This window comes from Cyprinus carpio, chromosome A19, assembly GCF_018340385.1.
Source record: "Cyprinus carpio isolate SPL01 chromosome A19, ASM1834038v1, whole genome shotgun sequence".
In the NCBI taxonomy this organism is placed as follows: domain Eukaryota; kingdom Metazoa; phylum Chordata; class Actinopteri; order Cypriniformes; family Cyprinidae; genus Cyprinus; species Cyprinus carpio.
Genome location: NC_056590.1, coordinates 6146630 through 6159359, shown reverse-complemented (window position 1 = coordinate 6159359; position 12730 = coordinate 6146630). Strand labels below are relative to the sequence as shown.

At 37.0% G+C, this 12730-nt stretch overlaps 1 protein-coding gene across 1 annotated transcript; it reads right to left on the bottom strand.

Moving 5' to 3' along the window:
- Positions 1–622: 622 nt before the first annotated feature.
- On the bottom strand, positions 623–11154 carry LOC109086768 (protein phosphatase 1, regulatory subunit 18). The gene is made up of 5 exons (XM_042775905.1): positions 10720–11154; positions 9378–10226; positions 6597–9335; positions 2627–2869; positions 623–1499 (listed from the first exon to the last, which is right to left on the bottom strand). Exons 2-5 carry the CDS (start codon positions 10152–10154, stop codon positions 1386–1388), a joined length of 3873 nt encoding a protein of 1290 aa, XP_042631839.1. The 5' UTR covers positions 10155–10226; positions 10720–11154; the 3' UTR covers positions 623–1385.
- Positions 11155–12730: the final 1576 nt, after the last annotated feature.

Here is a 12730-nt window from a genome sequence, read left to right as displayed (position 1 = left end):
CTCTTCTGCTATACGTCTATAGGACGTTTCCTATCAGATGTCAAATAGACGTTTAGAAGATGTCTTTAAGATGTTTTTCTTAAAGACGTCTTTTAGATGTTTGTACTCAGCAAATGCTTTCCAGTTGAAGCGATATTTAACAGACATCTTGCAGACATACGCCTACGTGTGCTATCTGTTTATACATGAAGTGTTATACCATCACTGAACCATGGGACTATTGTAGTACTTTGTTGTAAAACACATCTGTTGAAGAACACTCTCTATGGAGACTGATGAGTGTTAAACAATTCTGAACTGTGAGTTTTTCAGTGTTATAGTGAGGGAACTGTTGTGTTCCTAATCAAATAACTTGTAAAAATTTCACCTGAAAGCTTATTTTGGTCAGCAATGAAATTTGACAAAGGCGGTAAATTGCAATAAATTGATTTAATACTGTAACTGTCCACGGGGACTGTGCAGATGGGCATCTTATTAATATTTCAGATGATTTGATGTGGAAAATCACTCATCGTTATTATGATTGACCAGCAGGTGGCGCTATAATACAGAGTGCAAAATAATCGATAAACCAACCAGTCACTCAATGATGGACTTTTAAATAAAATACACACACACTGTATATGTCTGTAATGTTTATTAACATTTTGAAGGTGCTTCTTCATTTTGTTGTGAAGTTAAAATAGACAAACTGGTATTTAAGTACAAACTTAAAAACTTTTTTTTATAGTATAGTACAAACTTTTTTTTATAGTATTGTAAAAATGCAAGTGTCTCACTGCATATCAGTTCTCTCTGGCTCACTCATACTCTATATGCATCACATGATGAAAACTTGTCTCCTTGTTTCCTATACAAATATCATATTACTGTACCATGACAATATTTAATCTAACCTTTATTCATCATAATCATACATTCACCAAAGAGAGTAAACTCTACTCACATGACAATCAGATGGTGAGGGTTTCATTTCCATTTATGAATATAAATAAGTCCCCTCAAATGTGTTAAATGATATAACTGAAGTCTATTACTGTTATTTTTTAAAGTAAACATTTTGAAATTAACAAATCATTCAGCCCATAAAAGTTTTTTAATTGTAAAACTCGTTAAATTGGGCAAACCATCACATCAGACCTGAGGACATCATTCTGTGAATCAGAGCAGCACTTGCATGGCTTGAACTGCGCACTACATATAATTAACATTTATTTTCTTCATCTCTGAACATGAAATAGAAATGCTTTTAAAATAATTTCATTAAAATAATCTAAAAAAGTATTTAAAAACTATATAAAAAATATATATATATTGTGTTTGTAAAGTATATTTGATTCTCTGTCTGGATCAGCAAAACTAAACAAAAATAATGAAAAAAATAATTAAAACCAATTTATAAAAAGTTTATCATTACTTACACCTCCTGCAAATGTAAAGAATTGAAAATCTAAAGGATGCCCTGGTTTGTTATTTGGAAAGTCGTTTACAGGATTCATCTGGAAAAAACAAAAAAACAAAAGACAGACAAAAATGACATTTAAAATGACAATGAAAAAATATAATTTTATGATTTAAACTTTTCTATTAATGTTTTTTTTTTTAACTGCAGCAGGATTGTGCCAGATTCAGATAGACTGATCTTTGTTGGATTTCTTTGAATAATAACTCAGTAATTTCCACTTCCTGTCATTCCACTTCAGCTTTCTGTGTGTTGAGGCCAATTCAGTTCTAATTCTTCATGAACTGAAGGCACAACCCTGAACTGCATGCAACGTGCGTTTATATTTCATATAATTATCATAACAGCACATAATACAATTGCTACTTTAAAGGAAGTTCACCCAAATTCATTTGCTGAAAATTTCACTGGAGAAAGCAATAGTACAGATAGAGGGCTTTTATTTTAGCCATAAGTGATAGTTTGAAGTTAAAAACATCTTAATGCTGGATGTGTTTCATCTTTTGTCTTCTCAAGTCATTAACTGATGGACTGGAGTGCTGTGGATTACTTGTGGATTATTGTGATGTTTTTATCAGCTGTTTGGACTCTCATTCTGACGGCACCCATTCACTGCTGAGCATCCATTGATGAGACACTGATGCAATGCTATATTTTTACAAATCTGATGAAGAAACAAACTCATCCTAATCTTGAATGGCCTGAGGGCGAGCACTTTAAGCAAATAAACATTTTTGGGTGAACTATTCCTTTAAGAGCAGTGCAAACAAAACACTGATGAAGTCAAAATATAAGTTTTATATTTATACTGTAAATCGCACATGCACAGGCTGTTCTACAAGGTTTCTAATACTACAGTTTTCACACATGCATTTAAGATGCATTCTAAAAAGTGCATCAGCGTTATTTCCTCATCCAAGGCAATCGAACCTCATTTAACTATAGTGCACAGGCTGTATTAGAAACCTTGTAGAACAGCCTGTGCATAAACTGCAATTCAGTGTGAATGCAGTTTATGCTTCATTTCCTCTTTGACTTTATCTGAAAATAATGAAAATAATTAGCTAAACAGTTTAGTCACAATTGTTTTGTTTTTAGGATTTGTTTATTTCATTGTTGGTTTGTTTATATTTTGATGATGTAATTTAGAAGCCACTGACCCACTTTTATGAATCGAGCCCTTGCTGCGCATTCATTCATGCCTCTACGAGACACAAACGCTGCGCTCTCCTCCTCCTCATCTTCCTCCTGTCCCTCGGCCTCCTGCTCCCCCCCACGCCACCCCTCTTCCATCCCGCCGTCCTCCGGCCCCGGATGAGGAGAGTAAGGGAGGGATGCTACCGCACAACCTTCTGAAGGGTACTCACAAACTCTCTCCAGCTGGGTGTCATCGAAACACACCTTCACCTAAACCAGAGAAACAGAGAGAGAGAGAACAGTGACGGACATATTACAGTATGGTCTTGAATATAAGACTAATTGTACAAACATCAACTTTCAGCTCGTGCTACACGTGTCTTTTTGCTGTCAAATCTGATCTGATTTTTATAAAGTAAGCATAAGAATAACTTTGATATTGTTAGTAATATTTCCAGATGAACACATCCTGGACTTAAGAGGCTCGGCTTTACATGATTATCCATCAATCATTTTTTAGAAGAATCAGTGCGTCTCAAATCTGATCATCAGATTTTGAGGAGCGTTAATTTGTTCATCTCTCATTTATCATTGCATTGCATTATATGTTTGGATTATTTAAATCTCATTTTACTAAAACAAAAATTACTGGAGATAGAGAGTGATGACTAATATTTATCTACTATACTGTTATAAAGATCTCATTGATTTACATTACATCAGAATTTCATCTTATAAATAACAGAAGCATGTAAATATCAGCATATGCACTAAATAGCATTTTTTTTTTGTTCAATTTAGACCCTTTGAATAAAATTTATGGATGTATGAGCCTTAAAAGCCTGATTGATCGATTATAATAAACATAAAACACATGCATTTTTTTTTTCTTTTTACATTTTTTGAAATTTTAAACTAAATAATTTAATGAAACTGTTTCATTTTAAAATATTAGGTTTTCAGACCAGCAAAATTTCCAACATAAGATAAAACAGAAATAACTCAGGACATAATACAGAGAGAAAAGCAGCGCTATAATGGCTTAAGGTTCAAATGAGGAAAGTGTAGAGTCTCTGACAGATTAAGAGACTAACGTCAGTCGTTCTGCAGAGGGCACACGGTAATACAGCCACACTACTATTGCTATTTCTGTTGCACACAGCGTAGGAACACTACAAGGTTTTCTGTATGCATGCACAGATGATCTTTTAGATTCAACAAAATGTTTAGTACACAGCCAGAGCATTGCATGCAATACAGATCCTCAGAAACAGCAGGCTGTATAATGAACCCAGTCACAGAACATAAAGCTGTCTCCAAAGACAGTCAACAAGTGTGAACTATAAGAAGAATGAAGGTTAGATGTGGTCAGAGTGTAAACCAGGGCAATGACTCTTGGAGCAAGTAAAGTGCAATGCATGAACACGTGATATTCTCAGTCATATAGTATAAACTGAAATTTTCATAAAGCAATAACCCTAGGTTGCTTTTGATTTTATGCATTCTCTTGTCTGTGGCTACAGGAAGTGACAGAGCTCTGAGGAGGAAGTAGCCAAAGAGTTGTCACAAGACTGCTTTAAAAAACCCAAAATGTTTGCAGCTACATAAAACACACACTTTAATCATACAGGGTTAAGCTTGTAAACAATTTTCACATCACCTTATGTGTACAGTTTAGCGTTTCATGCTGTGCTCTGCTTTTAATGTGTTGCTTTTGTCACTTTAATTTAAAAAAAAAAAAATTGATTTGTTGTTATACGCAGTACTCTTAAAAAGTTTTAATTATGAATTTTTAAAACATTGGATATTTAAGCTAAAACTCTTTAATTTAAAATATTTACTTGTAGTCCCCCTGAGATTTAAACTATTTCAATAATGTAACAAAATATTCACTTGTTCACGGCTCTCTTATGTTATGTTGGTTGGTCATGGAGGTAGACAAAATATTATTTTTTAGTAAGTGACTTGATTAGATTTCTTAAATTATTATTTTAGTATACTTTTTATGATTTAATTCTCAGAATTTTTTATGAAGCCTTATTTATTTTTATTAATAGAATTTTATTTACTTCCATTTAAATTTTATTAATGCTTATTTTAATATCACTTTTATTTAATCAACTTTATGTACAGTTAGTACAGATAGTATACTGTAGTGTAGTTCATTAGCATAAACGTAGGCCATTTATGGCAATGTAGCAAATTTCTGTATTCTAATTCTAATAATATGCAGTCACAGCTGAACGTTAATCAGCATTGTACAACTTAAAAAGTAAAACACAATTATGTCATTTATAAAACTGAATACTTTTTCCACTATAATTGGAACTGGAGGTGTTTTATTATCATAAATGCTTGTGTTCTTCTGTCTTAAGAGTCTGATTTCATTGTTGTTTTCTCTTCATGTACATTTGACTCCAGTTCCTGGCAGAAGTTAGTGTGTGTGGTTACATTGATCACCACAATGCAAACATACTGCTCTATTTAACTGTTATTAAACCCCTCACTGGAAGACAGGACCGAATATCTCTCTGAATAGTTGCTGTGTGTGTGTTTCCAGAAGTGAAAGTTTCCAGCATTGTGTGTGTTAGTGTTTCCTGCAGCTCAAGGGAGGAACTACAAAGATATTGAGAGGAAGCCAAGCATTCAGTAGTATATCATGTGTATCAGCCTCACTGTCATATTCTGCAATCAGATGCCATCATAAATGGCTTGTGGTCACATCAGGGTTCTATATGTACTGTAATTCTATTTCTGTATTCTATTTCTACCCTACTGTAGCCCAAAAATAAAAATAAGGCATGACTGAAAGTAATGATAATGTAGAGTTTAGTGAGTCAGATGTCAATTAAGTAAACCCTATAGTTGATTCAGTGAAGGATTCATTAGACTGATAGTTCCAGAGTTTGTCTTTCATAAGAATCAGACTGCATTGGTCGTGTTTTAGGTTTTGTTTGTAAACAGTATAGACAATGCAACAAAATAACACTTTTCTTGATAGCATCACATTTGTGGAGATGCTTCTGTGAATGTCCTGTCACTGTTATTTTCTAGTTTCTATCAAGGTTCAGTCGAACTGGTGTCATTAACATTCTTCTGTAGACTTGAAACTACATAATGCTCTTTCCTGGGTCATTCTAGACTAAAAAACGTCTAGGTCAGACTGGACAGTGTCAGGGTGAAAGATACTGAAGAAGGCATGAATGCAGTAGATTAACCACAGTCTATTCATAGACACGTGTTCTACTTTGAAGTCAGCCTTTAAGTGTAATGGTCTTTAATTTTAAAGGCATGAGTAATCATATGTTTATGACTTTTGTTTTGTTTGTTAACTACTCCCGAACAATGCAGAATGAATCATAAAGTCATTTTCCGATTTCTTTTTTTTCATGCAGCATTTAAATGTGTAAACTCACACAGGGACTATCTTCACCTGCGGACTGTGATGGCGTGAGAGATAAGCCTAATCCAGGTTTAACACTGAGCAACTGCTTTGGCCACAGTCAAAGATGACAGAGATATTCTGGCCTGACTTTTGAGAGATCACACCTTGATTTGCTCTCGCTCTTGCTCTTCTCAAGTGCAATTGTTTCTTCTGTGAAATTAGAAATCCCACTGAAACATAACCATGCATCTAAATTGCATTTTACTAGTTGTGTATTAATTTTATGGCATATCCCATATGTTAAAGCAGAACTGTAGCATGTTGCATTTTGCTAGTTGTGTATTAATTTTATGACATATCCAATATTTTAGAGACTAATTAAATCGAATTGCATCATCCCACATTTTTATAAATTTTTATGTCATAACCAATATTCAAAATTCTAAATGTATCATAATTCAATTTCATATCCCCGCATTAATTTTATGGCATATCCCATATTTTAGAGTCTAATTGTAGCATGTTGCATGCTCATTTTAGTATTGCCCTTTTATTACCAGCACATCAGCTCGTTATATAGGTCATGCAAAAACACTAAAAATAAACACTCACCGCTTTCAGTGTCCCTTTGCTTTTTACCAAGCATGACCGTTCAAGCTTCTGGTACCCTCCAATCACTTCAATCTCTTCTGCTGTAGGATACCTCTTCTTCCCTGCCTCCTTGGTGCTGCTGGGAGCAGGGGTAGATATATGGCCCTGGGTGGCTGCTTTGGGCACTGCAGGGGTCCCTGTTGGGATGCCACCAGACGAGGCTGCCCCAGCAGGTCTTCTGGGGGTGATTGTGATGGTAGTTCCTCTCTTACCTGGTCTACCTGAGGCACTCCTAATGGAAAAGAGAAGCGCAGATGGAGACGAAGAGGGGGATGCGGTACAGGGAGAGGTTGGCGATGGAGAGCTTTGTTCTGGAGGTTTCTGTGAGTTTTCTGTTGATTCAGTGCTCCGGGAGTTGATTGTGAATGACCTGACCTGTTTAGGGGGTTGTCTTTGGGCATTCTGTTGGGCTTGTGAAAAGCTGGGACTTGTAGGCATTTGGGATTTCTGTGTCTCTCTTAGTATGTCTGGTTTCTTCTGGCCTTCGGTTGCCTTGATCTCTGGCTCTACAAGTGGACAACTCTCCATGGAGGGCTGTGCCATTTTGTCATTGGGGTAACCACATCCTGCTTCCTGTTCCCTCAGCTGTAGTCGTTCCACACGCTGCTGTACCATCTGAACACCTGCCGACTCCATCGCCTGAGTTTTGTTACCGTCCCTCCCATGATTCCACAGCTTGGCAGTTTCTGGCAGGATGTCTGGTGATGGTGCTTGTCTGATGGGGTTGTATTTGCCCTGAGGTCCGCTGTGTGGGGGCATATCAGCTGTCCTTTCACTGATACACACTGCAGTCCTGGACCCCACCGTCTTGAGGTTATAGATCCGGCTCATGGCGTCCAACGAGTCCGAAAGTGGTGGGGAGGGAGAAAAAGGAGGAAGATACTCTTCCTCTAACAACTCTTCCTCTCTTTCTCTTTCGTCTATGTCCTGTGTTTTCCAAGCAATGCACGTTCCACACTCCTCTACATGGCGTTGTGCATCTCTCTCTGCTTCCCTGGGGCAGATATCGCTCTCTGAAGCGTCTCTGGCGATCTCCCCAACTACTCTTTCTGTCGAAGTTGACTGCAAGAGCAACAGAGAAACAGGAACAGGAAGTTGAGGGTTTGACTTTGCCATGTCAACGTCCTGTATGACGTCAAACAGTCTGAGAGTCTGTAATGTGGTTTCTTCCTGTTCTCTCACAGTTCCTCCTTCTTCTCTGCTGCCCTCTTCGTTGCCATCCTCCCTATTTTTCTGTCTTTTCTTTTCTTGCTGACAAATTCCCTCTTTCAGAGACTCCACTTGGGTCAGAGGTCGCCAAGCCTTCCAGCTCTCTCTCCTCTCTACTTCTCCTCCATCTAGTTTATCCCCAGCAGGGAGACTCACCCTCCTTCTTTCAGATGATATATCGACTCCATAAAATACAGTCCTGGGGATGGTGACTCCCTCTTGGGTGCAGAGTTTGCTCTGACCCAGTGTAACAGTTTGTTGTGGGAGTTGTGAGGTAAAATGTAGTTCCTCAGAGGCTTGTTTTGGAAGGCTTTGATAACGTTGATGCTCTTTTTGATCTTGGTTAATCATATCACCAGAAATACTTTCATTGTCTCCATGTGAAAACATATACCCTGCACTCTTGAGTTCTCCGTCTAACTGGACTTTTCTTATTTTACTGAGCAAATCTTCTGTGTGTTGGGTAAGGACTGCTTGGCCAGAGGGTTGCCTTTGTCCAGCATAGTCAGACATAGTTAGGCAACTGAAATCCGCAGAGGAAGTAATGTCACATAGGCACTGACTGTCTGTTGGGAAATCTATAGTACTGTCATACGAGGGTGATATATATATGCCAAGGGATTGTTTTGAAACTGCAACAGTTCCCTCCTCTTGATTCCATCTCTTTTCAGATTCTGTTTTGGGCTCAGTTTGGTAATCTGTTGATCTCTGCCATAAAAGCGTCTCACTCTCCTCTTGCCTGTGTATCTCTTTATCTATCATTTTCTCTCTCTCATTCTCCTCTCTCACTTTCTTAATCTCTCTTTCTGAGCTGCTCTCCGTCCCATCTTGTTTGATAGGAACTTGTCGCACAAACGCGGCACCTTCAGGGATTTTGACAGAGGCCAGAGTGAAGTCTTCTCTTCCGTCTAAACTTGAAGTCCATTCCTCTGTCTCTCCACAAACAGATTTATTCCTCTTATTTTGTCTCTTTTTATGCATCACCTCATCATATTTGAGTCGACCCCATCGCCTGGCGACCTTTGGTTCACTTCCTGATTGGTCAGAGACCCCTGTTTTGACCCTGCGGTCGGAGTACGACCTCTCCACCACCTTAAAATCTGTCTTTTGCTTACAATCTCTGTTATCCTGTTGGCAAACCACGCGGTCGGAGAAGCTAAAGGAGCGTTTGGGAACACCCCTGAGCATCAGACTCATTTCAATCTCCTCTGTACTCTGTTCCTCCTCCACATACAGGTCTCCTGTGCTGTATCTGGCCCGGTTCTTGAAGCACTCCGTGCTCTTGGAGCGTACTGGAGGTTTTGGGTGTTCACCAAACTTACTAAGCAGCTGACTGACCCGACCACTACATTCTGTAGCTCCCATTTCCTTGTGGTTCAGGACTCTCTTGGCTCTTTGCATGACCGTCCTTGACATTAGTTGCATGGAGGACCATATCCCCTCTTTCTCTAAACATCTGCTCCCTCTCTCTGGTATCCCTCCAGTCTCAGCCTCCAAAACCACACACAACACGCGCTTTTATAATATTAGTATTTCTGAAGCACTAATTTCCGTCACGCTTCCTCCGCCAGCTAGAAACTCCCTCAAATCCATCCTCATCCTTTTCTGATCCTCCCTGACCTCCTTTTCTCTCTTATCCAGTTTTTCCTTGACATTTTTGTCTTTCTCAATAATGATAATGTTGTGTGCCTGGATCGTGCGAAGACCTATGACCGGAGAATATAAAGATGTGCCAGTGTCTGCCTCTCTGATTTCTCTCCCAATGCTTCTGTCTCGCTCTCTTCCCTCACTTTTACTTCCCATCTTCTCGACCCACATCTCTCCATCTCGTTCTCTCCAGATCTCCTTCTCTGTTTCCCTATTTCTTTCTCTCCCTCTATTATTGGCGGCCTTTTTACCCTCATTCTCTCCATCTCTAATCACCTCCTTCCCTCTGTTATCTCTCCTAAAGCTGTTCTCAGAACGGATGAAGGGGTTCTGTTGAATGGGGCTGATGGTGTCTTTGGATATCTGTTTTTGCAATTTATACCCAGTCTGCTCAGTCTGGAGGTGATGTGTGGGTTTACTATCCGTCTGCTCTGTGATGATGTCCTCATTAATGCTCAGGATATCTGGAGTGTCTCTCTCTTTCTCCCTCTCTCTTTCCTCATCTTGCTTCGCCCTCCTTCTCTGGATGATCCCTCGCTTCCAAGCCGGCATGCAGGCCAACCGCTCCTCTTCCTCCCTCTCTCGTCTCTCTCTCTCCTCCTCCTCTCTTCGCTTTCGCTCCAGTAGCAGCTGCTTCCATTCCGGTAGAGCAGATACAGACATAACAATGGAGAACTCTATGAACTATCAGATCCTTTGCAGAAATACAGATTTATCCAAGGACATCCATGAGTCCTGTCAAACCAAAAAAACTTATGAGCACATTGGATTTTTTTTATTTATTTTTTTATGTGGTAAACAAGCAGTTAACAGTGCAAATCTACTGTCAGAATAAACACTGACACTCTTACAGGTATGTCTAAAACAGATAAGGATAAACTCTTGTATCAGCAATATCCTGTGAAATGCAAGTCTTCTTGGAGTACAAATAAATATGAACATTTTTATTCAAGCATCAAGATTTTAGATTTAAAATTAATCTGAATGGAAAAGAGAAGGTTTGTTTATGGTACACTGACCAGTACCATTTTTTTTTTTTTTTTTTTTTTTTTTTTTTATTTTAAGCAACTTTCAGATCTAAAACACACTTGAATGATGATTTGTTAGGTAAAAACGATTTGTTAGAAAATAAATGTAATTCTGTTCATGCTCCATCCTCAGAGTTCGCTCATATATTTTGACATATTGATCTAAAACACAATATTCCATAAATAATGTTTTTGCAAACCTTCAGATATTGTAACCGAATTCCTGATTCCTGAAGTTTTCCTCGTTTCCACGCGCTCGACGTTCATCTTTCCATTAGTGTAACTCCAAAAAGTCCAGATAATTCCTTCATTCCTTGCAAAAGGGAATCAGCAACCTTTCTAACACGCACCGAGCAAGAAACATCCGGTTTATTCATATTTTCGGGTTTCCGTGAACTGAATGTCGGTACCGTGAACCGGAGCTGCATGTGTAGTAAATATTACCGGCTTTAGAGGCGCAGGACAGTAATCCCATAATTGCATTAAACTCCAGCAGGACAATGACAGGCGCACACACCACACTGCCTAAGAAAAGACGTTTAACTAAACTGCATCTCCTCCTCATCTGAGTCCCTGCGGACACCGGAGTTACGCGAGGTGACGGACACACGGGAATTAAACGGTTACGCATTACGGCACAGTTACGCATGCATTAACTGGTCTCTTTATTATACATTATATAAATTTCACACATAGTTTTATGGTATCATATTAACTTATATACAATTATGTACCAAATTCTGAGGTCATTATATGTAAACACACTTCAAACACAGACATTTTTATAAAATAAAAGCCATGTTTTACAGTATGAGACTTAATTAATTGTTAAAAACACAGAAGGTCAGTAACGCTGTTTATCCCATCTCCTGCTGACCTATTGGTTTTGTGATGCTAAAATATTTGTAAAAATAACAGTATTATATAAAACTTGCAGTATATGCAAAACAGCTGTTGGTCAAAAAGTCTTTATAAAAGCAGAAGCAAAAGAGCAAAAGAAAATCATCCAATCTGTCATTTTCTCCACATGTAAGTGTGAGTGTATGTGTGTGTTTTGTGTCTATTAAAGTAAATTAAAGGAATTTAATCTGATGACCTTTGACCTGGAGCTAAAATACATTAGCCCCTCCTCTGCTGAATAAAAATAGAAAGAATTTGATATATATATACACACTACCAGTCAAAAGTTTTTGAACAGTAAGAATTTTAATGTTTTTAAAAGAAGTCTCTTCTGCTCACCAAGTCTGCATTTATTTGATCAGAAATAGAGGAAAAACAGTAATATTGTGAAATATTTTTACTATTTAAAACAACTGCTTTCTATTTGAATATGTGTTAAACTGTAATTTATTTCTGTGATGCGCAGCTGTATTTTCAGCATCATTACTCCAGTCTTCAGTGTCACATGATCTTCAGAAATCATTCTGATATGCTGATTTGCTGCTCAAAAAACATTTATAATTATAATTAAAAATATTAATATTTAAAAAAGGCTGAGTATTTTTTTTTTCAGGATTCTTTGATGAATAGAAAGATCTTAAGTTCAGCATTTATCTGAAATAAAAAGCTTTAGTAACATTATACACTATAGCAGTCAAAAGCTTGGAGTCAGTATATATATATATATATATATATATATATATATATATATATATATATATATATATATTGGGGGGTTATAGAAATGCATAATTTTATTTAGCAAGGATGCTTTAAATTGATCAAAAGTAATGATAAATAAATTTATAATGTTACAAACGATTTCTATTTCAGATGAATGCTGTTCTTCTTAACTTTCTATTCATCAAAGAAACCTGAAAAAAAATTATACTCTGCTGTTTTCAACGTAATAATAATAATAAATGTTTCTTGAGCAGCAAATCAGCATGTTAGAATTATTTCTGAAGATCATGTGACACTGAAGACTGGAGTAATGATGCTGAAAATACAGCTGCACATCGCAGGAATAAATTACAGTTTAACAGATATTCACATAAAAAGCAGTTATTTTTAATAGCAAAAATATTTCACAATATTACTGCTGTAGCTGCATATAAAAAAAAACAAAAAAAATCATTAAAAATCCAAAAAAAATATAAAATAAATATATAAATTTTATATATTATAAATATTAAATATATTATATTGATTTTAAAATATTGATTTTATTGATTTTATATATTGATTTTATAAACTATTAATTTGTATAAA

Coding starts and splice junctions, on each gene's coding strand:
- LOC109086768 (XM_042775905.1), bottom strand. CDS start 10,154: ATGTCTGTATCTGCTCTACCGGAATGGAAGCAGCTGCTACTGGAGCGA. Junction 9,336..9,377: donor CGGAAATTAGTGCTTCAGAA/ATACTAATATTA, acceptor GTGGTTTTGGAG/GCTGAGACTGGAGGGATACC. Junction 1,500..2,626: donor CAAGGGCTCGATTCATAAAA/GTGGGTCAGTGG, acceptor TGTTTTTTCCAG/ATGAATCCTGTAAACGACTT.